General features: G+C 38.9%; 7 protein-coding genes across 8 annotated transcripts in view; all 7 read right to left on the minus strand.

Moving 5' to 3' along the window:
• LOC134811694 (uncharacterized) overlaps nucleotides 1–11,489 on the minus strand; it is a 26,238-nt gene extending 14,749 nt beyond the window's left edge. Inside the window, exons 1-4 of the mRNA XM_063818719.1 lie at nucleotides 11,042–11,489; nucleotides 10,166–10,309; nucleotides 499–589; nucleotides 169–311 (exon numbers count right to left, since the gene is read on the minus strand). Of these exons, the coding sequence (XP_063674789.1) occupies nucleotides 169–311; nucleotides 499–589; nucleotides 10,166–10,309; nucleotides 11,042–11,113 (450 nt within the window). The 5' untranslated portion in view covers nucleotides 11,114–11,489. The remainder of the gene's footprint in view (nucleotides 1–168; nucleotides 312–498; nucleotides 590–10,165; nucleotides 10,310–11,041) is intronic.
• Nucleotides 11,479–14,480, minus strand: LOC134811700 (NAD(P)H-hydrate epimerase-like). Its single transcript, XM_063818726.1, has 4 exons — nucleotides 14,212–14,480; nucleotides 12,808–12,998; nucleotides 12,423–12,609; nucleotides 11,479–12,253 (listed from the first exon to the last, which is right to left on the minus strand). The coding sequence occupies exons 1-4, from the start codon at nucleotides 14,420–14,422 to the stop codon at nucleotides 12,048–12,050; spliced, it is 795 nt and encodes a 264-aa protein (XP_063674796.1). The 5' UTR covers nucleotides 14,423–14,480; the 3' UTR covers nucleotides 11,479–12,047.
• A 46-nt stretch (nucleotides 14,481–14,526) lies between these two features.
• On the minus strand, nucleotides 14,527–17,967 carry LOC134811698 (UBX domain-containing protein 6-like). The gene is made up of 6 exons (XM_063818724.1): nucleotides 17,619–17,967; nucleotides 17,324–17,479; nucleotides 16,924–17,173; nucleotides 16,431–16,641; nucleotides 16,153–16,283; nucleotides 14,527–16,025 (listed from the first exon to the last, which is right to left on the minus strand). The coding sequence occupies exons 1-6, from the start codon at nucleotides 17,874–17,876 to the stop codon at nucleotides 15,790–15,792; spliced, it is 1,242 nt and encodes a 413-aa protein (XP_063674794.1). The 5' UTR covers nucleotides 17,877–17,967; the 3' UTR covers nucleotides 14,527–15,789.
• Nucleotides 17,968–18,058: 91 nt separating this feature from the next.
• LOC134811696 (AFG1-like ATPase) overlaps nucleotides 18,059–26,057 on the minus strand; it is a 29,600-nt gene continuing 21,601 nt past the window's right edge. The window contains exons 2-5 of one of the 2 annotated variants that reach the window (XM_063818722.1): nucleotides 19,984–20,168; nucleotides 19,650–19,797; nucleotides 19,302–19,495; nucleotides 18,059–19,143 (exon numbers count right to left, since the gene is read on the minus strand). In XM_063818722.1, coding sequence (XP_063674792.1) covers nucleotides 18,205–19,143; nucleotides 19,302–19,495; nucleotides 19,650–19,797; nucleotides 19,984–20,124 — 1,422 coding nt within the window. In that variant the 5' untranslated portion in view covers nucleotides 20,125–20,168 and the 3' untranslated portion in view covers nucleotides 18,059–18,204. The remainder of the gene's footprint in view (nucleotides 19,144–19,301; nucleotides 19,496–19,649; nucleotides 19,798–19,983; nucleotides 20,169–26,057) is intronic. The other variant, XM_063818723.1, reaches the window with a different exon arrangement.
• On the minus strand, nucleotides 20,502–23,367 carry LOC134811699 (uncharacterized). Its single transcript, XM_063818725.1, has 5 exons — nucleotides 22,263–23,367; nucleotides 21,979–22,146; nucleotides 21,530–21,773; nucleotides 21,113–21,392; nucleotides 20,502–20,960 (listed from the first exon to the last, which is right to left on the minus strand). The coding sequence occupies exons 1-5, from the start codon at nucleotides 22,452–22,454 to the stop codon at nucleotides 20,801–20,803; spliced, it is 1,044 nt and encodes a 347-aa protein (XP_063674795.1). The 5' UTR covers nucleotides 22,455–23,367; the 3' UTR covers nucleotides 20,502–20,800.
• Nucleotides 22,712–23,137, minus strand: LOC134826807 (large ribosomal subunit protein uL16-like). Its single transcript, XM_063839306.1, has one exon. The coding sequence runs from the start codon at nucleotides 23,135–23,137 to the stop codon at nucleotides 22,712–22,714; it is 426 nt and encodes a 141-aa protein (XP_063695376.1).
• LOC134811381 (piRNA biogenesis protein EXD1-like) lies at nucleotides 23,618–24,945 on the minus strand. The gene has a single exon (XM_063818175.1). The coding sequence runs from the start codon at nucleotides 24,894–24,896 to the stop codon at nucleotides 23,964–23,966; it is 933 nt and encodes a 310-aa protein (XP_063674245.1). The 5' UTR covers nucleotides 24,897–24,945; the 3' UTR covers nucleotides 23,618–23,963.

Here is a 26,057-nt window from a genome sequence, read left to right on the forward strand (position 1 = left end):
TTAGGGTTAGGGTGATGGTTAGGGTTAGGGCGCCGCCCTAAAGTCTCACGCCCTAGAGTCTTACGCCCTAGAGTCCCGGACCCCATCAGATAATAATATAATAATGACTCACAACATTAACCTGCAACTACTTTCATACCATCAGATAATAATATAATAATAACTCACAATATTGGCCTGTGACAGCCTTGAGACCGTCTTGAGAAGGGCAGCTACCACAGTATTGGTGGAGGTTTGTTTACCAAAACTAGATACTATCTCGTACAGTCCCTCTACTACTTCACACAACCTGTCCACATCTCCACTACTCTCTGAAACAACATAGTTTAAACTAGTTTAGTAACTAAACTAACTATTAGTATAGCAGTTTAATTCATGGAGTAGCCAGTAACCATTACTGATTACTGGCATTTACAGTAAAGTAATGAAATATCCCTAGTTATACAATAATGTGGTCGCATGTAATGTGGTAAAATAACTACAAGTCCGGTAACTAACTGGTGGTGGAAACAAGAGCGAGTATAAGATGAGGAGCTAGTTTGTTAATGTAGTTCTTCACCTCTTCTTCCTCCCTAAACACGTCTACTACCTGACAAAGTGACAATTAATTTCTACTAACGGTTACCTACTAAATGGTTAATATACACTAATAATTGGTTAATAAATGGTGATCATTGGTTAATGGTTACTTGTTACTGGTGGATACCAAGACCGTGTTTTACGTAAAATAACCAGCTATACCTGGCTCAGTCGTTAAATAGCATTTTAGTTATTCCTTTACTGGATTATAAGGATTATCTACATAATATGTGAAATATCTGTGAATATGTGAAATATGTGAAATATGTGATGGATGATCAAGTAAGAAGCGAGAATAGCACTTTAAACACAATGAGGATATTATTATTAAGGGACTGTCATAGAATTCTTAATGAATATTTGCAGAGCACAAAATAATCACAATTTAGCAGTTGCACTCGTAATATTCATTCAGTCCAATGTCCATCGCTTGCTAGGTGCTCGCTAGTTATGTTTAAATCGGGTTTAGCTTGTAAGGTATCTGTAGGTACTATGTAGGATATAGGTAGAACTATGTAGGATATAGATAGAACTATGTAGGATATAGGTAGAACTATGTAGGATATAGGTAGAACTATGTAGGATATAGGTAGAACTATGTAGGATATAGGTAGAACTATGTCGTGTTCTGTGAGTCAGGATACTCTAATGCGAGAGATGGGAGAGATGAGTAAATGTTACATGTAAAATGATTAGATTCGGTTTATTTTTCTAATTTTGATCGCCAATACTCAGTAGACTTTATCAGTCATAAGAGCTTAAAACTTATCCATATTTTTTTTCTGAAAAGGTACCAGGTACTAACATTTGACGGTGAAAAATCGCCGCTCCTTTTTATCAAAGGTGCTTCGTCACCCGAGCTATAATTTTACGATTGACAATCGAATATTACTCGTATTAATATCGGTCCCAAAAGGAATGCGTTCATCGTGTCCCAAAAGGTATGATAGCTGATAGTGATGTACAGGGTGGGTCAGAAACATTTCATAATTTTCATTTTGCTCTTATTTGATAACGGTGCTATGAAAAATATTTCTGTAATAAATGAGATGTAGTATAATCGAATATATTAATTGCGAAGTATAATTTCTGGACAGAAATTAGATTTTTAGCCAAAGCCCATTAATTTACATAATTCATAATTTTGTGCATGGTTCTCAGAAAAACTTCAATAATCTGGCCGTCAAAACTTTACACATGGCTTCTCTAAAGCCAACTGAACATAGCCTCCAAGTTTGGTAAAAATTCGTACAACGTTTACAAACGTACACTTCACATTAGAGTGGTTTTAAGAAATCTCGATCTAGGCCGCTGAAGTGATTTTTCAAAAATGCGCTCTTCCATCACAAGCTCATTTTTGGGGTTTTGGTTGTACCGGATAATAAAAAAGGAAACTCTACACTCCTGACACTTTTACGCAATGTCTATGAGTTTCTTGAAGTATGTTGGAGCTTTTTTAGAGCTAAAATCACCTATTTTATCTAACAGGCTTGTCCGCCGTGGCTAAATGGATCGGCGGCGGCGTTTCACTAAAATTACACCGGCGGCGGCGGCGTACGTCGGCGTGAGCCGTGAAATCAAGGCCAACTTAATTGAGGTCTATGAAATATGAATATGATCATGTACTTAATTTGGGTAATTTAGACTTAACTTCAACAAATGATGCTGGTATATTGTTATGGTATTATCTGCTATCAAATAAAAGTTGAGACAAATTGATACAATTATTTTATTTAAGGTAAAATACATAAACAATAAATTATTGCTGAAATCAATGGATCTCTCAATCTTTTTGTTGGAAACAAAATCATAGTTTTTAGAACAAAACAGTGTTTAACATTCATCCTAGATCGCTGACTAGAAAGAATTAAACCTGCAGCCGACCAGGTTCTTTCAATTTCCGCACTACTGGCGGGTATACAATGCACTATTCTTACTATGTTTGAGAGTATTGGGAAAGTTTTTTGCCTATCGGCCCAAAATCTTAAAAGTTCGATTTGTAAAATTTCTTCTTCAGTCAAACTTATGAGTAGGTATCTGCTCTTTCTCTAACTCAAATTTTTCTCTCTAACTCAAATTTTTTTCTCTAACTCAAATTTTTCTCTCTAACTCAAATTTTAGTCTCTAACTCAAATTTTTTCGAGATCGTCCACTGATGCGATGACCGGCCTCCAGAACACCGTTAGTGAAGCACAGTCCCTTGTCCAGTCTCTACGTGACCATTCTGCTCACCCTCCTACTCAACCTACAACCACCCTCCCCGAAATACCTGCACCACCAACACCGGTCCAGACTGTGGAACAGCCCTTCTCCAAGCTCGAAACTGGTGACCAGCTGAAGAGGTTTGACTTTAAGAGATTGGACTCTGAATTAACCTATGATAAAGTTTTCTCGAATAGAAAGGTTGCATATTTTGGCGATGCTCCTTACAAGTATTTAGGAGGGTACCACAGGGCAAAGCAATTAGACCCTGAGACGTACCTTGCTGAAATACTTGTAGCAGTTGATGATGTGTGCAAGACCAACAACATCAACTATAAGGATTTCAATAGCTGCATGATCACCAAATATGAATCACACGTCTCGTGTATACCTCCTCATTCCGATGATGAATCGTGTATAGTACCCGACAGCACTATACTTACCATTTCCCTGGGGGGTAAAAGGGATTTAGTTTTTCGTAGACGTCCTCCAGGCGAGTATCGCGATGAAACCGTGACAGTTCAACACGGCGACTGTTACACTATGACGCGAAAATCGCAGGACCTTTTTGACCATGCTGTTCCTCCGCAAACTCAGGCGGATTTTGAAGGTCCTCGAATCAGCTTAACCTTTAGACAGTTGGCCTCGGCACATTCCAGAAAATCTAGCAGCCATCAGTTGCGACCTCTACCCCATCATAAAGTGAACCAGACCAAACGAGTGCTGATACTGTCTGACAGCAAAAACTGTAATTTTGACTGTTCTCAATTTCGTTCACCTGTCATAGCGTTCCGGGAAAACTTATTTTTCCTCCGCGACTTAAAGGAACACCGGGAATCGATTCAGCAAGCCGACATTGTACTCATAAGTGCTGGCATAAACGATATCCAGAAAAACAGAGCGAGTGCCGTCCTGCTGCATAATCACATCAGAAGTTTCATAGAACAGTTCCCGCGCACTATGTTCTTATTCGATGCAGTCAGTCCACTATCGATACATGCTGACCGATTCAACACCCACAACGACATTATCCAGTACCTTAATGAACTCATGTTTAAGTGCTCCCTTCACCATGACAACTTCAGACTCTTCGACAACTCAAGTTTTAGTCTCGCTCACCTCGCTCGTGACGGTCTACATCTTAACTATATTGGACAGAGTGTATTATCAGATTGCTGGGTAAACTGTGTGCTCATTGGACTGGGGTTCAGGCGTGGACCCCTACCTCTACGTGAGCACTTTAAACGTATGATATCTTATCCAATCTCTGGCCACTTTGGCACCTGAGCACGACGTATTTTATATCTTAATGTCAAATTATCATGACAAAAATATCGAATCCTGAACAACTTTCCAGACTCGCGCTGAGTCGCAAACAATTTCATTAATCAAACAAACGTAACTTATTTGAACAAACTATTACTATATTACCAAATTTTCCGTCATTTCAAATCAAAATTAGAAACTTAAATCAAATTCAAACTCAAGCACAAAGCACATAATACAATCAACTACTTAAATGAACTTTTCCCTTATCCAGATTCCCTACCTTCTCACCTTATCTATCACACCTTATCAGCAAAACGCGAAATAAACCCTGCTTGATAATAGTCCACGTCCCTACATCATAACAATTTCATATTATCTAATTCCTAACCTCATGCCGTACTCAGACAACGACGACGCAATATTTACACGATATCTACACAGATATTTACACAGTACTCATTATACATACATCACACATTACTGTACATCTGACTCTGTACATTTGACTGATCTGTACATTTGACTCTGTACATTTGACTCTGAACATTCGACACATACATTACTGTACATATGGAAATTAGGCTCATGCACGGTGAGCTGCTGCCATCAAGTAATAGAAGAGAAGTTAAAGGTCAATCATAAAGGTAAAGGTGAAGTTTACTTAATTACTGTAGATAAGTCACGGTACTTTCTACACACAGGACTGAAAGTCTTCGTTAGAAGTATCTGACTAGGTCACGTTATTATTATCATATTCTGTATTAATAGTAAGTCTATACTCTCTTAAATATATCATAATATAACTATAATACTAACGAATATAATACATTATCTCATAGTTCTATGAACGAATCTCAGCGTTGCAACAAATGTAATACACGTATTCCTAAAGCACGTTCGTTCCTAATTTGCAGTCACTGCGACAAAATAAAACATATGAAATGCATGAAGTTATCTAAGTCTGAGGCAAAAATAATTGCAGATTCTGGCTCTGCCTGGATATGTTATGACTGTATTTCCAGCGCCTTACCAGTAAATGCATGCCCCTCGGCAAAGCCACCGAGACAAGGGCCCGTCATAGGTCCTAAATTTAAAGTTCAATGCACATGCTGTAATGGCTGGATTTACTCCCCCGCCAACCTGAAAACCTGCCACTGGTGCGAATCTAAAGTACATACCAAATGTCACTCCGACTTTTTAGGATGCAGAAATTGCTGTGAAAATATGATCCCGGGATACTATGTACATTGCTATCAGCTATACTCATTACATACACATACTCACACCGGCATAATCCACAATCCCTACGATCGCTATCAGTTGATTAACGAAATAGGAAATACAATTGACCAAGATCAGGAACTCGAATATTGGAATGAGATTTCTGATATTTTAGTTAGCTGCAATTACATGGAGCCGACCAATGTAAGTTCGTCAGGAGCATGTGATCTTAAGATATTTACCTTAAACATACGGGGACTTCTTAAAAACGTAAACAAATTAAGAGAAGATATATTCACGTACTCGAAGTATGATGTCCTTTGTTTTAACGAGACTAATCTCTTGCAGGATAAGCTTCCTAATGGTATTAATGACCTAGTGCTTGAGGGATTTTATGAACCACTGTTACGAGATCCAATACGTAGTTCTGGTCGTGGTGGGGGTTTAGCAATTTATATCAATACGCGCGTATGCGAATCTGAAAATATTGAAAAATTCTTTCCCCAAAACTTTGATGTGACAGACAAGAGTGGTGAATTCATGTTGGTAAAACTCCATAACTGCAAAGGCTTTAACAAAACAAAGATAATCGTCAATATATATCGGTCACCAGCATCAAAAAATCCTGATAATTTTAACAAACTCATTGACTCCCTATTACACGGCATGGAAAGGCACTCGAGAAAACATACTATATTAGTCGGTGACTTCAATGTAGATCTTACACATTATGATACTGACAAACACTGTCAAAATTTGATTGAAACTATGACCAAATACGGTTTCTTTCAGCTAGTCTCACGTCCCACACGTATCACTGATCACAGTGCCACTCTTATAGATCATGTTTACAGCAATAATGTACAACACACACACAGCTGCAATGTTCTTACTGTTGACCTGTCTGATCATCTAGCCACTCTTGTTACTATCTCACTTGGGCAATACAGCCACATTGCAGGGAGTAGAAACAAACGACACAGAGTCGACCATGGAATGAATGTTGAAAAACGTATGTTTAACGAGTCGAACAACCTTAAATTTATAGAATTAATTGGATCCGAAATGTGGGAGGAAGTCACACGTGAAAATTGTGCTGATGAACAATATAACAAATTTATTGAAATATACGGTCAGCATTATGATGAGGCATACCCAGTGAAAACCAATCATGTGCGCCGCAAATGTGAAAGGCAGGACCCCAAACCTTTTATGCTACCCTGGCTTGAAATTGCATGTGCTCGTAAAAACAAATTATTCCATGCCAAAATAGTGGACCCAACGGAGGAAAACTACAAGGCTTACAAAAAGCATAAGGCATTCTGCGACAAGCACGTCAATAAGGCAAAAGACAAATACTACAAAACACAATTTGATAAGTATAAAGATTGTTCAAAGAAACAATGGCAGCTGATCAACACTCTACTTGGCAGAAAATCTAAATCTCATAACAAAATTAAACTCCAAAACGCCGACGGAAATATCATAAATAGTGACAGTGATGTAGCTGAGCACTTTAACTCTTACTTCTCCAACATTGCCACAAAAATCAAAGATGCGATCAGCGCGCGTACTGTATTCGATCCAGGGGGTTTTAAACATTACCTTAGCAGCCCAGCTTCGCAGTCTATGTTCGTAAGACCAACTACCGAAAGTGAAGTTGAACAAATTATTAGCAAGCTTAAGAATAAATCCACTCAAGACACTAAAATTGAACCCCTAAAAATGGTAAAAGACTGCCCCTCCTTCTGTAAAGTCTTGTCCATAATCATTAACACATCATTTAGTCAAGGTATCTTCCCATCATCTCTCAAAATAGCTAAAGTTATACCAATTCACAAAGGAGGCAGCAAATCCGACGCCACTAACTATCGACCCATATCTTTGCTGTGCACCTTTTCCAAATTGTATGAAAAACTTATGCATAATAGAGTAATGGACTTCCTTGACAAGAAAGGCTCGCTCTTTGAAGGGCAATATGGCTTCCGGCCAGGCCGATCCTGTGAGCATGCTCTTTTGGATGCTCAACACACGATTCTGAATTCCCTTGCCAAAAAGGAAGTTGCTCTATTACTCCTAGTCGACTTTAGTAAAGCTTTTGACGTTTTGTCTCATGATGTATTGATCGACAAACTCCAGCACTATGGAATCCGTGGGCAAGCTTTGCAATGGTTTAAATCCTACCTGAGCACACGTCAGCAATATGTATGTTTGAATGGTATTAAATCAGCTCTTAAACCTATTACATACGGAGTTCCACAGGGCAGTATTATGGGACCTTTGTTATTCCTAATCTACATCAATGATATGCCAAATATCAACAGTATGATAAAGTTTATACTCTACGCTGATGATGCAAACATCATAATAAAAGGCAAAAATGCAAACGATGTTATACAAAAATTCAACCAATTCTCCCACGAGTTTGTACGCTGGGTTGACTGTAATGGACTTGCACTTAATCTAAAAAAGACCTGCTATATGCTTTTCGGTGTTAGAAATACTGATAATACTCCAAATATTCATATTGCAGACACACAATTAGAACGTAAAAGGGAAGCACGGTTCCTTGGCGTTATAATGGATGATAAACTAACATGGTCTAAGCATATAGCAGCTGTTAGATCAAAAATGATGCGGTATGTAGGAATTATGTATAAAATAAAACGTCACCTATCGATTCAAATAAGGCTACAGATATATCAAAGTTTTGTTCAATCGCATTTAAACTTCTGTTCAATTGTATGGGGGTTTGCAGCAAAAAATCACATTGAATCACTCTTCTCACGACAAAAACAGGGTATCAGGGCAGTAATGCCAGGTCACATTAATTACTTTTACAAAGACGGTCGACTGCCAGAACACACAAAACAATTTTTCAATAACAATGGTATACTCACGGTGCACAGTGTTATTGTAAAAAACACACTAATTCTCATGCACCGAATCAAACATTTCCGCAGCTCAGTCCCTCAACAAATCTGTATGACTATCCCAGAAAATGCACCCACTGCAAACTCAGATCACGTGACTGCAGCATCCTGGTTAGCCGAGTACAACACCACACATTTCAGATCTTCGATGTTCTTCAAAGGACCTTTACTCTCAATTTATGCTGTAAATGCAAATGTAAGCACCCTACCAACACTTTTTTCCATAAACCTTTTTAAATCGGCTACAAAACGCATGCTCTTGAACCTGCAGAGTGAAAATGACGATGACACGTGGCCCAGTTTCTTATTACATAATATTCCAGGTCTAAGAAGGTCACAACGTGTCTGAAAGTTACTGGACACAACGGTCATTATATCAGTTTAGTGAATTAGTTAATTAGTTAATTAGTAAATCAGTTATTAGTCATATGGTTATTATTAAGTACTATATATTATATAATATTACAAAAATAAACTATGAATATATATTTGCACACAAAAAAACCAGAACAAACTGATCACAGACTAGCGGCAACTAATATTAATGGATAAGCCACACATCCTAAATTCCAGGTCCATATTTACACTGCCACATTCCCCACTATCACTATTTTCCTATCAGCACAAACCGTAATTAATTTATTTCAACAATCACAAACACTACATATCCAAACTAATGGCATGGCATAGCATTATCTACGATATCCTAAATCAGTCCCTAACAAACTTAGCGCGAGTCTGAAAGGCTGTTGGAAGCACAGAGTGCTCCATATTTTGTTTTTATCAATAAACTTTTTTTTTCATTTTCTTTTTTAATAAATTTATTAACTGCGTGCAAATTTGTGTTTCAGATTTGATCTATTTATGATATATATTTATGATTATGTAATAAAGTTATTAATATTATATTCGTAAACATTGGCTGGCTTACAAACCAGTCCCCAAACAAAACAAACAGTTCTTCTGATAATCAATATTGTTAAGTTAGCTAAAGGTGTGTATCATGTGTGTGTTGCCCCTAGCCGCTAATCGCTATCAGTAACACTGATATCTTCAAATGAAGACAGAATTATTTTGAAGTCAGAAAATGCACGCCGTACGCCGATGTACGCCGGGGTGTATCGGCGGCGTTCGGCGTGGCAAAATTACCCGGCGGCGGCGTTCGGCGGCGGCGGACAAGCCTGTTATCTAATCAAAATTTACCATCTGGACCAAGATAGCGAATACGCTAATAGTAATGGTACGAGCTCATTGTCCAAAATTAACCTATCATAGTTATATTGAAAAGCAAATTCCAACGTAAAACGTTTTCTAGCACACCCTTTATATAATAGCAAGCGAGGAGCGAACGTATCTTCATACCCATTATCACATAGATCTGCAGGAGAGTATGGATCACATTGCACACGCAGCAATAATAATATCGATGATCGAATTTTCTAAATTCCGTTGTCAAGGGGTTACGAGCAATTTTCCTTGCTCAATCTTAATTCTGAAATCACATGCCTCCTTGTGAGACTCGACATTTTTAGTTCTAATATTGTTTTTTATGCGGTGTTGCGACTTATCGTGTTGAGTTACACATTGGATAATTAATTTCCAGTAAGGACATGGAAATATAGGTTTGGAAATTAGATTTTAAAGTCCACACTCATAACACTAAATATAGTGACAGCTACATGTTTGTTAGTTTGTTAGTCGTGCTTTAACATGGTTACTATTAGTACAGTTCACCTGAGTTTTCACGTTTCGTTATCCGTGTGATGATATTTTGTTCTGTGTTAAAAATATCAAGTAACAGTGCTGTCAGTGCTTCTACTGTAATAAAAGCTAGAAAATTAGCATTAAACTGCAAGATTAGATACACGGTTACTAGACATTTGTAACACAAAAAACAATCTCTAATGTCTGATACATTAGCTTTTAATTATTATCTTCCCCATTTGCGAAACAAAACTCACCTGGAGTGCAATTTGAGTCAGTTCGGCGACATTATCTCCGCTGTTTTTCTTGACACAGTCTAGCACATGTATCAGTATTTGTATTCCAAGATAACGAAATGCGGGTGCATATTTTGAATCTCTGTCATATTTTGAGAGCTTGTCCTGAGGAGATATTTTATTGGTTTAGTCTGCCGATCATCCGTGAAACAACAGATCTGGCTAAGAGTAACTTATCAATTTCCATAAATTTGGCATCATAAATGTATCAATTGGGTCCAAACCGTCAATCGCTTGATATTTAATGTAATATGCAAGTTTATCACGTCATAGCCATAACCCAGAATCAGGCGGTAATTAATTAAAGTTGTAAAACATTATTCAGTAAGTTTTTCGACATTCTACGTTTATAACCGCTTTGTGAATACCTTGTTATCAGGCCTTAATTACGTATGATTTTATGTTGTGGCTCTTCTTTTTCAAGAATAGATGTAGGGACGATAAAGCTGGGTCTTTCTTTTTAATCATAACTTAGATTTTCATTTAACTGCCCCTACTTTTAAAATTCAACAGGTTACGTTGTTTCGAAGCTTTACAATCAATCACGATCAGTCCCAGGACTCTCACTCAATCAATCAATAAAATCACAAAATAAGATCAAAGTTCAATAAAATTTGTCATGTAGTTAATATTGCATTCTCGTATAATATAATGGGGTAGAATACATTCTCCATTTTAAATCTGATGAATTAGTCTCTGTGAAATTGGAATGTGATAGCATTTCGACTGTCGGCGTAGCAAAGCGGTGTTATCAGTCTTTGATAATTTTATAAAATCATAATGTTTGATTATTTGTTAGTATGGCACAGCATTCGATTTTACATCATTATCACTTACTTGAACGTATTTGAGCGGCTCTTCCGATTCTTCTAGTTCTATTTTCACAACTTCCCATTTCAGGCAGCCCATGCTATGATGATGAGGTGAAGCACATCCTACTAACAATCTTATTTACAAAGAAGATATTATGTAACTTGTATCAAAGAGACAGTACTTTCCACAAAACACATGCTCAATTAACAGACCGCCTAAAGACCTAGTTATGAAAGATGATATCTACATCTACATAGGATTTGTGTCAGTACTCTTTGCAGCCCTACTTGTCTACATGTGTGTTTGTTGCACTGGCTGCTGCTTATGTGGGACCCCACGATACAGCGAGAACGCTAAGCTTATTGTTAACACCAAACAACCAAAGTTCGAACTGATAGTGTAGCTCAGTTCAGGTTTCAGCAGGACGAAATTGTGAAGGGGATAGACAGTAAAACTGTAAATAGGGAAACTGAATAGTATGAAAAAATCTGAGTATGATTGAATGAGTGCGAAACAAAGTTGCAGCATAAGGATAATAATCAGAATCAATGTAATTATTTAAATGCATTCTATTCATGCCTGAGGCAGTCAAGGTGTATATATATATACACACTACAATTTGCTCTTACACATATTACCTCGCGGGTCATGATAAGGCTAGTTATAGGATTCGCGGTGAAATAAAATGTCAGGAAGTAGACTCAGAAGAAGGTAATCTGATTATTTTAAAATGCTGGGTTTTTTAAATACGAAGGCTTTTGATAAGAAGTTTTATAATTTCAATTTTTACAACATATATAAAAATGTATACATTTAATCATGTCGGATTTTCATTCTCACAATATCTGAAGTCTTATTACTCCTGGTGAAGTAGGGGATGACTAGGCTAATAAGTTTTAGCAACAACAAAATTTAATTTTTTTTAAAGAAGAAAAAGAAACAACATGAAAGAAAACCTAGACACTGACACTTGCCACGAACTCAACATCGCACTATCCACCACACCACTTCAATCTAGGTTATAATAATATCATATGAGAACAATCTGATCAGATCCAGGGTACTCGGGGAGGTTAAGAGAGTATTTGAGAGCGAGAGAGGGAGGTACAAACCTGCCACCCAACCAGTGGCGTCTGCCTCTGAAGTGTTTAGCACATAGTTTAGGAGCGGTCAGGGAGATCAGGATATCTGGTTGTATTAAGGAGCTGTCTGGGGAACCTTGTTCCACCTCCCAACCTGTTAGAAGAGCAGGGGGATCTTCAATACTTCATTGTGCGAGAAATTAAGAATTACTTTAACTGTTATTAACTACTGTTAGCTGGCCGATGGAGAATGGAATTGAATGTTCAGTTTATTCGTTTGCACTTGAAAAGGCTAAGTTAAGCAAAGTAGTCGAGACAAAAACCTGAAGGGACGTCTACGCTGGCTATAGGCACACTCGTATTGACCAGAGCTGGAATGATAGTATCAAACGGAGCTCGGATGTTGTTAGCACCCTTGAAGCTAAACCCAAACACTGCGTCCACGATACAGGTATAAGGGGACAAATCAGAGGGTAGAGTGGAGGAGACAATCACACCCATAGCTTTAACCTGACGAATACCATGCAATTAGTCCGATAAAGACACGACTATTTATTACTGGACGGGGCTCATCCTGTCCCTTTAATGATAAGCAATTAAGATCATCACGCACTAGGTAACCTAATCAAATTATGGCGACTTTAGCTGAATTAAGAATTAAGGATTCAGGATAGCAGTGAACTCTCTTGATCCCCTGATCCTACAAACCTGGTGGAGTATAGAGGGAAAGGGATGTTTACTGGGTTGTTTGGGATACACAACAGTCGGTTTATAGTTGAACAATGCGAGGTGTCGTGCTGCTACTAGCCCGTCCCCTCCGTTGTTACCTGGCCCACACACTACCAATACTTCCCCTCTACTAGGATAGGATTTCTCCACTGCTTTGGCAACCGCTAGCCCTGCAACAAGCAAATACTTTACTCTTTTTCCCTTTGCATTGCTTTGAAGGGCGCAGTAGTAGTCACTATAGATATTGGGGGCAGATGAAGAAAGAAGTTCATGAGTGTCAACTCGGAATTAAACGGGTAGAGACCGAAATGGTAGAGACAATAGTGGTAAAGACAGGGTGGTACTGGTAGGGACAATAGTGGTGGAGACAGGAGTGGTAGAGACAGAAGTGGTAGAGACAGGAGTGGTAGAGACAGGAGTGGTAGAGACAAGAGTGGTAGAGACAAGAGTGGTAAGGCCTAAGTGGTAAAGCCCGGTAATAAGTCAAGAGTGGTAGAGACAGGAGTGGCAGAGCCAAAGTGGTTAAGTCAAGAGTGGTAGGGGCAGGAGTGGTAGAGACAGGAGTGGTAGAGACAATAGTGGTGGAGACAGAAGTGGTAGAGACAGGAGTGGTAGAGACAGGAGTGGTAGAGACAAGAGTGGTAAGGCTTAAGTGGTAAAGCCCGGTAATAAGTCAAGAGTGGTAGAGACAGGAGTGGCAGAGCCAAAGTGGTAAAGTCAAGAGTGGTAGGGACAGGAGTGGTAGAGACAGGAGTGGTAGAGACAATAGTGGTGGAGACAGGAGTGGTAGAGACAGGAGTGGTAGAGACAGGAGTGGTAGACAGTGCAGGAGTGGTAAGGCTAAAGTGGTAAAGCCCGGTTAAGTCAAGAGTGGTAGAGACAGGAGTGGCAGAGCCAAAGTGGTAAAGTCAAGAGTGGTAGGGACAGGAGTTGTAGAGACAGGAGTGGTAGAGACAGGAGTGGTAGAGACAGGAGTTGTAGAGACAGGAGTTGTAGAGACAGGGTGGTAGATAATAGTAGTAGAGACAGGAGTGGTAAAGCCCGGTTAGGTCAAGAGTGGTAGAGACAGGAGTGGCAGAGCCAAAGTGGTTAAGTCTAGAGTGGTAGACAGGAGGAGAGGATACGCGAGAGGTAAACAATGACGAACGATAGAAACAACGAGAGTGGAGACTGATATTAGGGACGCGATTATAGGGGAGGGAGGATGTAGTTTTATTGATCGTATAATCTTTATCTTATTTTATTTCCTTTTAATTTTATACTCTGTGAATGTCAACGGAAAATGTTTCGTATAATTTTTGAATTGACTCATGTAGGCGGTAGGCGAACGGACAAGAAGTTTCAATTAACCAGTTTTCGCAGCTTAGCCTTTTGTTTATATACCTGCTAGTTCCATGAGCTGATCGATCGAAAACTTGTAATCATCAAACAGTTCTATGTCAATATTCTGGGCCTGTTCCTGGCCTAGGTAGGTCACGTTGCTCATACTCCTTGACATTAACTGACTAAATGAGCAGTAATTGGTTCTCAAGATATGGGATACTAGAGCTGCAACCATGAGCAAGCACAAACCATGCGTCCTATGCCATACCATACATCCTAGTGCAGTTTTCAGATTAGAACAACACTTTAATGAGGGCCAATCAAGAGTCAATTTTTATATGAAACATTTTACAGACAAAGAAATAAGACAACAGATTCAAATAGGGTAAAAATATATGATTCAATTCAGTTCTCAAGTCCGGGATGGAGATTGGACAAGGCTACATTATCTTTACTCTAAAACTGGAGGATCTTTGCGTCTGAGCAGAGCTTGTTGAACGAGTCATCTGCCTCACCCATCTCTCTGACGAACCCACAGCTGGCAAAAGTAAAGTTCTTGCCGGTCAGTGTGCCATTATCGTCGAGTTCACCGATGTTGATCTGCACTGAAGCGTGGTCTTTAGCTGATATGATACGGTTGGTGATGGAACACTTCCTGGGGATGTAGAGATCTACGATCTCGCCTTTGTCGTTCTGCATTTTCCTAGACAAAATATTAATTTACGTCTTTGCAAGACAAGTTTGTAAGCTATTGAAGAATGAAGATAATACAATTTTCAATACAAAAAATTCGGACATTTGTAAGCAATAAAACACAGATTCGGATAAATAAAAAACATCATAAAATTATATCCTCAATTTCTGGAAGAACCATCTGCTTTTGGCTGTCTTGTACTTCTCCTCGAGCTTTTCTTTCACTTGTGACAGAGCCTTTCTCTTCTGAGCGGGGTCTTTAATAGAGTTCTTATTGAAAAGTTCCTTGTCGACGGAAAGGTCAAGTTGGTATCTGGTAGGCTGGAGGTGGTTGCAGTTGTAGACTTTGACGAATGGCTTGATCTTACTCCTCTTGTTCTGCTTCTTCTTACCCATGCTCTTGGTAACTTTCTTGGGGTATCTAGAAATACCGATCACAAGAGCATGACCGTAAGGTCGCTCGCCAGATCCTTCCTCTTGACTCTTTATGATGACTGCTTTTCGTCCAGCATTTCTGCCGTTGAGCACCAGCACTACCTTACCGGGCTTTACGATACGGCCCATCCTATTGAAATAATTCATTAGATAATAGAAAATGAGCTAAACTTAAATTATATCAGGATTAATAAAATTGAGCAGTGAGACTACAGAATATCTATAATGGTACAGCAGAGAAATATCATATAAATAGAACAATATAATATTAAGTTTAGACAAATAATCAACAAGAAAGAAATGTACATACACCAAAAGCAAAAAATAGAAAGAAGTTCCGTAGAATATTTCTAAATTATTCTGTTAATTCTGAAATAAACAAAACCATTTACAATATAAAACTTTTATAGCTCCCATATCCCATCAAAAATAAATCCACGCCACAACCACCATCATCTTCGCGGTACTACAGCTACAGCTATCAAAAGAAATAGTTTAGAAGACAAATCTTCAGAGATCAGACAATTTACAAACAAGCTCGTCAGACAGTAGAGTAAACTCTGTTCGATCACTGGTAGACAGATTCAGAACACCCGACGGTACAAGACCAGCAGCTTTGAGGAGGGTGGAATCTCTCTTTAGAGCGGGAAGGCCAGGAGTTATTAAGGTAAACGATATAGGGTGTCTCAGAGAACTTTCGACGAACTTGAATATTGATTCAACGGTATCGTGTGCACTGAATGTTCCTGAGAAGTGAGAGGTTAAACATACCAGCAACGAAATTGCAGATACGAGCGGAAAGAATACCTTGATACGTTCATGGGTAAGATTGGGATTAAAACTAAATTAGACCTTATATAAATGGCGACTCACCCTGCAGGTATAAGCCGTCAGGAAACCTTACTCTAATGAGTGAGTAGTGGTAAATCCTCATACCAACTCCAGCATCCTTATCCCTCATAGCTTTAGTTCTCATTAAATCCCCACGTTCTGACTCTTCAGCTCTGGAAACATCGTCGATCATTCGAGAATGCAACACTATTTAATGAATTATGCTGATATCAAGTAATTTCAAGTAATTATTGCACAGCATTCTAAGAACTCGATAAACTAATCAGCTACAATGGACAATTCACAACTACAATACTGACCTCCGTTTCTGTTCAGCCATCAAATCTTCTTTGGTGACACGATAAAAGTCAGTAGACAGCTCATATCTCTGCAAACCCGCGGACGATTGGAGAACCTTCGTATCACGATCCAGGGTAGGGCTCGCTTTCTTTGAATTTTGAAGAGTCTCTATGCACAGAGTCAAATGTTCTATCGTTGGTGTATCCAGCATTATGAAGTACTCTTCGCCATCTGAAAGAGATTTAGTTGAACCTCTATCTTCACCCGACGTCAACTGATGAATATATGGCGGGTAGAACGCGAAATCGGGTGCGCGCGTAAAATGAAGAAATTCGTGCACACCGAAGTACGGTTACTATAAATTAAGCTGCTTCGCGCGTTACATTTTGTGGAGAAATTGAGTGGTCCGGACAGATGGCAATTCTTACAAGCCTATAATCCTCTGGATAGTGCTGAACGTATCAATATGTTTTGATGTGGATTCATAATCATGTGAAGCAGAACGCTACCAACCATTATCATCAGTTATTCTAGTGAATCCAGCAATTTCCAGAAACTCTACTCCTCCCACAAGCGGCATTATCTTCTTTTGTACGCCACCATTACTAACACGTATTTTCTTATACTTCTCTTCATCGGGTGCCTTGACCACGTTTTGAACAAAGAATGCCAGGGTTTTTACTCCAATCGCTAATTTTTCTTCGTCTTTGTTTAGTGTGTAAATCATGGTGCAGGTTGTCTCCAGAGGTTTTAATTCCAGCTCCTGTAATTTAAAGAATTTCACTTCACAGCCAACTCAAAATTTTAGATCTTTGCAAGGACTTAATTGCAACACAAAAAGTAAAATTTACTACGGATCAGTATACTGTTTACGTAACGAGCAACAAAACACATGAAATGACGAAGAACCAACCTTTTCTAAACACGATTCAAAGTGAGCAGACATCTGAGGTTTAGGAGTCGACACCCCACAAATAGGACACACCATCTTGAGGCCAACTTGAGGTATAACCTCAGGTTCTCGAGGTGCCGACATGGATGCGGAAGTGCGTTCTTCTGATACTTGACGCTGAGATGGTTGAAAGTTGTAAGTTAATTTTGGCGAGAATTTGCACAGAATGTATAAAAAAACATCACGTCAAACCAAACAGGATTAATAAAAGTGAATCTATCATATCATAAGAACATTGCAACTAAATAATCCTCACCTGCATTTGCTTCTTGAGTTCCAACTGCTGAGCTCTCATAGCAGAGTTCTGTTTGTTCCCCTTATTACTTGCAGCTTCAAGTCTAGCAAGTGCAGCAGCACCAGCACTTTGCGCATCAGCAGTAGGTGGTCGGCGTGAGGCAGGGACGGGAGCAGAGGAGGGACCCGGCTTTGGAGTCTTCTCCTCGTTTAAACGTTGCCCAGTGCCAGCATCTGCAAACTTTACATCTGCTACCAACTTCTTAATAAACTTCTTCATGTTATCCTTCTCATCCCGGTTCGGGGCGAGACTTCTTACTTCAGTTCATGTCACGAGTCACGCTGATACATCGTGCCTATAAAGTAATAGACATTTCACTTGAAAGTTTCACTCCATAACGAAATAATATTCCGCCAACAATGCTACAAACCGGTATCGATTTTGATTAATACGCAAGATTTTATCTGAAATCGGAAATGGATAAATGACATAATTTTAAATCTTAGTTTACAAAATATACAAATCAAGATTACCATCGCAATCACAATAACTTATTTAAACCCTTGCCAAGTATAAAGATCTTATACTGTGACTAAATCAACTAAAATCAACTGTTAGACTCGTTACTATCAGGGCTGCTAGCATCAGTTTTAATACTACTATCTAAAGAACCTGGTCTATGTGGTAACTCCCAATAATCATTACACTGCATCTCACTCAGTCTACTCAGTGCTCTCTTATGAGCAAACAGTTCGTCCTCCCCCGTAAACAAGCTCATTGCCATAGCCTCTTTTTTAGTCAGCTGCAGATCATCCATAAGCATACGGAGAGAATCCTCAGCCTCCCCACTGGTAACTTCTAGATCTATTATCTGTGTAATGGGCACGTGGCATGACAGCACCAGCTTCACTGACCTGTCGTAGAACAAGTCCATCATTATTATGAAGCGTCTCAGTGGTGACTTCTTCTTCATGGAGAGCTGAGGGAAGTCTTTGACGAGAACGTGAGAGTAAGTTTTAGCTAGAGCTCTGAAGTCGGAACTGCCATGGTTATTGTTACAGAGTTCTCTATATGAGGTGACTAGGACAGTGCCATGTGACACTCCCACTGTTATATCTCTACCTAGGAAACTGAGAGTTTGAGGTTTAGCAGCCTCTACTTTCACCCCCGTCAAGTGCTCGAACAACTCATCTACCCTGTTATCATCATGTATAAAAGCAGCTTCACCCCCTGGTAGATCCAGCGCTTTGTGGTCCTGTAATCTGTAGTCTGTAACAGAGTCCATGTCCAGAACCTCGCAGTGCTGCTTCAACAGAGGTATAAAGGGGAGGAAGTTGAAGCGCTGTAACCCGTTCTTATAGAGGTCATCAGGAGGCCTGTTCCCTGTTGATATCATCACTATTCCTTCTTCAAACAGGTTCTCGAATAATCGCTTTATTATCATGGCGTCCGCCACGTCGGTCACTTGAAACTCGTCAAAACAGAGGAGGTAGGTTTCTGAGGCAATAGCAAGGGCTACTTCTCGGATAGGATCAGTTCCTTTCATCTGAAAAGTAAATTGTTATTACTCATTATAACAATAGTAATTTAGATAGATTTAGATGATGTCTTGACTGCCGAAACCAAAAGCTTTATAAAGCTTTTGGTATTTGATATATATATCAAATACCGGCCATAGTACACATTTATAAACCTAGCACCTACATTTTCCAGTTGATGACGAGATAAGGATGATTTGTACTTGTGTATTCTCTCGTGAACATCCAACATGAAGTCGTGGAAATGTGTCCGGAGTTTTGCTCGAGAGTGAATGTTTTCGTAAAACTGGTCCATTATCATTGTCTTACCACAGCCAACACCCCCGTAAACGTACAGACCGTTTATGGTCTCTGTTTCTTCTACAAATGGTAGACTTTTAGCAATTATTTTTTGTATTATACAGAAATAAAAATATTAATTTCAGAGCTGCAACCTGGTTTTCGCAAGAATTAAAATCCTGCTGGCAATAGTTCGAATTTCAAGACACTATCAAGATCAATATTTGTTACCTACTTTTAGGAAAGAAGAGTTTGGAGATAAAGGATTTAGTACCGGGTGGTTGGTAAGCGTCCAACTGTTCTCGAAGACTCTCTAGCTTTTCCAGCATTACAATCTGTCTGGGATCCTCTACCAGTTCACCTCTCTCCACTTTCTCTTTGTACTGCAGATAATTAGATTGTTATGTTTGTTCAGATACGTTGATAATGAAGATGCAATTAGACCTGTGGATAGTAAATCAGCGCATATATTTATTTAATAATTTGTGGTTTATTAACGAATGGAACAACACAAATGGGGCCGAGGTCGGGGTTGTGTAATGACAGTTGTTTACAGTACACTACAATACCTGGTCGGTGAGAGTAGTATAAAATCTCTGACATCCTAACAGATCTTTGTTTCTGTTCGAGAAAGTTGCAGGTCTAGCTAAATCTGACGAATTGTACGCATGGCGACAAAGCCTTGCTCTCCGACACACAGATCGGAACATATCTTCCTGTCATCCACAACATCAGGAGATCATTAGCTAGCGTGCTGTAATTATACTAATTATACTCCGTTATTGTACCTTTTAATTAGTTATAGTTTTGTTTTTTTTATTAAATACTTTTCAAATTTGTTATGAAACCTAGAAATTTATCTTTCATCTTCAAAAATATGGTTGGTATGATCCCTATGCTAATATAATAAGGTCATGGGAAACAAACTGGTTGGTGCCCATCAAATTGAGAGATAAGTGACTATTATAGTACTAGGTACGGTGGTTGTTTTGATATCCAACAAATTGTAGTTCAGTCTAAATCTACTGTACCGGTTTAGTTAATGGATAGTATTAAAATATCATATAAACAATTATACCCGTAATATAATATTTAAATGGTTATTATGTATTTGGTTTAAATACAACTATTTAATAAATTCAAAAAAAGATATTCAAATATAAATTACAAATCCTTTGTCATCTAAGTAATAACATTATATCACAAACCAACAAAAATAAAATTACATCTGGATCATTTTTATTGTATATCAATTGTGCTCAATTTGACAATTATGCCGATAGAAAGTGGAAAATCGTGTCGTGTCAAGTCATCAATTGTAGTAACGCCATTAAACAAAAATACGTTCTGATAATATTTGATCTCATTTGCATGTCCATAAGACACTCAACTTCGTCCAAGGATATGCTCTATAAATTTGACAGCAGTGATGTTAACAGGGGCTCTTTGGTACTGTGTAAGAACAGTGATCCCACACATCTCATGCAACCAGCAGTACACTCGACCTACGTTCTTATTTGAGATCAACTCGCTGAACGTTGGCTCCCTGCAATGATATTCCGTGTTAGTTCTATTATGTATGTAAAATGTTAACTGAGGTCTAAGGTGTAAGTGAAACTGAGCCTCCTGAGGTCAAAGTTCTTATTAATGAAACTAAAATGTGGGATGTAAGTAAAACTTATTTTTAAATGAACTAACGTGAAAGTAAAGCTGAGAGCAGTGTGAGGTTCCTTTCTTCCATCATCTCCCTCACATAGACTCCCCAACACATTTCCACCAAAGCTATCATCACACGACACCACGTTGATGTTAGGATGGTACCGTAATACCACGTGATCAGTGTTCCTCACACACAGGACTAACAGTTGAGGGTCAGGGGAGAGAAGGTTCCAGGTATCGTCTGGGAGGGATTGTCTGCCTGTGTAGTGGGTCTGGCTGTTGAGTAGGGGGTCATCTCTGGTCACTGTTACTGTTACATCTGAGGATTACAGCTTTTAGTTTTGGACAACGTGACAACACAAATTAGCTCGATTTATATTAATTCTAGGCTTTGTTCCTTTCAAGTTGATACCTATTTAAAAATATGCTTAGTAAATTAAATGTTATTTTATTCACCAGTAAACTCTCTAACAGTAGCAGATAACATTTGTTGAAGTGTGTAGAGAGGTCCTGAGAGAGAGGTTGCAGGGATGGTCTGACAAGCACTCACTCCCTCCAGGAAAGATGGAGTGCTGATGGAGGACATGACCTTGCGTACTCGCTCCAGCTCAGACCGCATTTCCTGTTCCGACTTGCGCAATGATGATACCTCGTCTTCAAGAGCATTGGCGTATTCACACATCTTGCGTCTTCCGACCAGCTGAGAGACACCATTTATTAGTCCCATTGACTGATCTATTATATCACGATTCAAACAATTAACTTCAGACGAGCTTAATGTGATTTCCTAGACTTAAGTTGGTAAGTTGAATTCGAGTCAGTTACAATTGAGTCTGACAGATCTATCTATCATAACCTTCACCCCTAAAATCTAACATAATCTATGTTGAAACTTAAAAACTAACCTCAGTATCAAGTTTAGTTTTTATGGTCTTGTGACTGTCCGACTCCCTGACTTGAACTACCCCATCAGCAGGTTTCCAGGGTCTCACGTCGTACTCCGTGTCCATGTACACCATGTAGGACATCTGCTCCTCCAGCACTTCCTGCTTTTCCTCACATTCCTCACGCAACTGGAACATACTCAGTTTAGAATTTATTATTTGGTTATTGTTTGAGGGGTAGTTCGAATTAAGTTGCTTGATAAGAGTAAATGGCACAATTCGGATATTTGAATAAGCAAGCTCACCTCGTAGATCTTCTCATACTCATTCTCAGCCTCCCGCATCAGTTTGCTGTGTTGACCAGAGAGTTGAGCAAACAACAACATAGCGTCAGCAACTAGATCATCTTCTACAACCCCTTCGTTAGCTTCCTTGTGTTCACGTATTTGGTGGAGAAGAGCAGTCAGGTTCGTGCAAGTTGTCTTTATTTGGGACATATTGAAATTCTGCGTGACGATGGGTCAGCTTTAGCGTTCAGTCGCTGTACAAATGTTACTTATATAACCAAATTCAGAATTAAGAGTTAACGATTTTTTAAATTTCAATTTGGCAGTGAAAATTTTGATTAAGAAATTTAAGAAGTCCTGAATTTTTCAGATTCCAATTTAGTCATGATAATTTGAATTTGCAATAAGACGAATTGTTACACAAGAAAACGAATTTTTTCATAAATTAAAAACACCTAAAAGTGATATTAATCATCGGCATGGATTTTCTTCCAAGCAGACAGGGGTCCGTGATCGGAAATATACTTGGCGTGAGCACCGGATGGAATGAGCCTTTTGCAACTCCTCCATTCTTCGTAAATTGCCCTTGGGAATTTGGTGAATCCCCAGTTTCGGCTGGGATAAATCTTCTGCCTTCCAGGGAACTTCATCTTTGCTCTCCTGAGAGCCTCAGTAGCTGAAGCCTCATGTGTTTCCTTGCATCGGATAGACAGGAGAGACTCCCCGATGTTTACTCTGGCAACTGTACCCTGGGGTTTTCCGAACGCACCTCTCATTCCGGTCTGCAGACGATCAGCGCCTGCACACGACAACATTTTGTTGATTCGAAGAACGTGGAAAGGATGTACTCTGACTCGGATATGGAAGGAGTCTTTACCGCAGAACTTGACCATGTACTTGTTGGCACAGATACGGGCAGCTTCGAGAGCTTCGGAGCTCAGCTGTTCTTTCTCATCTGAGACAAGATGGACACAGGCAGGGAAATCGTCGACATGAGCCCTCTTACGTCCAAGATCATAGATCCTGATCTTTGGGTCAGGTACACCACGACAGAACCTGGATTTGGGGTAGGGCTTGTTCTTACAGTACCTGTAACATCTAGCCGGACGTCGACCCATGCTTGCTGTAGATAAAAATTGGTTAGCAAGATTACGCAAATATGTAAAAAAATAATGGGTAATTTTCAAACAGTCTTGACAATCAGAACACTGTAAGCAGTTTTATTACTGGATAGTAACGTGATTTTTTGTAATCGAATAAAATCTGTCATTATAAACAACTCAGGGAAGATCAAAGTGCCTTGCTTCACGTTGGAACAACTACATGGCATTTCTACAACAAATTAAACAAATTAAACTGTCTACTATAACTGACAACATTGCAAGGTAACAGAAGTATATAAAAGTGTGATTTTAAAGTGTAGATTATTAAATAATTTATCAATTGTACAAACATGTAATAAAATAGTTAAAAATACAAGTTGATCGTTGTATCCGTTGATCTCTACGTCGAATAGTACTCAACTCATAGAATAGCAATCTAATGCACGATATTTCAAAACAAGCAATTAATGACGACAATTTAAATAATTGTTATATAATAATATATAAAATATAAATAATCGCTTATAGAAGCTTATTATCAATTGTATAAAAATGTGATAGGATACAAATTATCCACACAGGATGTTAAAATACAATAAATTTAGGCTAAAAAACTTCACGACCCATTGCATGGCCGATGCCTGTGGTTGCTTTTTGGTCTAGAATCAAGTTTGCGGCACACACGGCAAAACCTCTTGCTACTACCCAGGTCTTTTTTGAATTCACGAGCATTAAATCGTTTGAAGCATCCTTTGCACTGAGTTCCCTGACCAAGGTAAGGTTCAACTTCCAAAATGTTGTGTGGAAGTAGGTTGTGTCCACACACGAACTTGCTAATATTGTCAGTCTTGGGGATGGCTTTAATGTAGTCTCTATATCGAATTGATGCACTTTTGACTTTCTCGATGCAAACCCCATAGCTCATGTACATGTAATATAGATCGAACAGATACTTAACATCTTCAAGGCAATAGTCTGCCAGCGTTTTGGGAAGTGGCCGAATGCACCAAATATTTTGAGGTTGGCTCTGCATCATCACCTGAACATTTCTTTTTTCAGTTTGGACATCTTCATTGCCTAGGATAGTCTGAATGCAAGCTCCTAGACCTCTAACACGTGTGATGCTTTTGTCAACTTCCGACCAATAGTTTGGTGCTGAACGTGCAGGTAGTCTATCTTTTGGCTGCTTGTTCAGAGAATGAAAAACATCCATCAGCTGAACATCAACCAAACCATCGATATTAACCCCGAAAATGTGGTATAGCGCATCAGTATCTTGCCTACAATCAAACATTAACTTAGTTATCAAAGGGTTCTCGAAAAGATCTCTTAGACCATTGTCAAAACCTTGGCTCCCAACTGATGTGATGTCAAAGAGGAATAGCTCTAGTCGAGAAGTACTAAATACAGAGATGATGTCCAAAGTTCCATTTCGTCCCAGATTTAACCCCTCGCAGTCCACAGCTAATATTTTATCTTCAGTAAGCTTTAAACATGCTTCTTGAAATAGAGATGCAGAATCCAATACATGTATCATCCTGTCAGGCATGTGTAACGATTTATCAGATTGCCAGATGAAATACAAATGGGTACAACTCCGATCTAAGCAAGATTTTATGAAGATTTAAACCAAACAAGGAAAGGGTGTTATGGTTGGGAGATCCCTAACACCCCATTTCACTGTGCTTGTGGAGAGAGAAATAATGTGAATCACACACTTATATGCAAGAAAGGTGGCTATGTTTCTATGAGACACAACAAAATCCGCGATCTAAATTCATAGCTGCAGCGTGAGGTATGCAGAGATGTAGTGACTGAGCCAGCATTGATACCCCTTGATAATGAAGAAATTGTTGGTACCAATGCTGATAGAGCTGCACCTGATGTATCCTCACGAGGTCTCTGGAGCACATTTGAACGAACATTCTTTGATGTCTGTGTTACCCACCCCAACATATGACAAAAAAGATATGGAACAGATCTATAAAGCTCATGAAATGAGGAAAATGAAAAAGTACAACAACAGAATCATCCAGGTGGAAAAAGGCACCTTTACCCCACTTATATACTCAACAAATGGCGGATGGGGTCCACAAGCCACAAGATACCACAAGAGACTCGCTGAAAAACTATCCCAGAAGAGAGGAGAAGACTATGCGGCTATTATGTGTTACATGCCCACCAGGATTAGATTCTCAATCCTCAGGAGCACCCTGATAGCGGTCAGGGGTGAGAGAGGGAGACGGCAATCGTATACATTGCCAGTCAGTGTAACTTCGTTTAACTTGGTACCTGCCACCATGGACTATGAATGTTTCTAGACACTATCCTTTTGATATTGAGATATTGGTATCTCAGATCACGTGTATATCGTTCCTTTTCTATGACACAGTAATTTATTGACACTCACAGCTATAATTTTAATCATTGAATCAGTATTTTTATCTGTGCTCTGCGTAATGCATCACATGAATCAGTTTTTAATCTATTAACTTATTACACATTTGTGCTCTGCTTTAGCATCACTTGACTATTTTAAAAAATTGTTTGTTCAGGCCATGACCTTATAGTCAGCCAATTGGCCATTGCTAAAATTGAATGTAATTTATTAGTTTCATATCACTTTCAAAAAAAAAAAAACAAGCAAAGGAAAATTAATGTCTCGGTACTACACCTACTTTTCTTGATAATTGTTTTGTGAAAATGTAGA

Source organism: Bolinopsis microptera, chromosome 2, assembly GCF_026151205.1.
Source record: "Bolinopsis microptera isolate Bmic1 chromosome 2, MBARI_Bmic_1.0, whole genome shotgun sequence".
Lineage (NCBI taxonomy): Eukaryota > Metazoa > Ctenophora > Tentaculata > Lobata > Bolinopsidae > Bolinopsis > Bolinopsis microptera.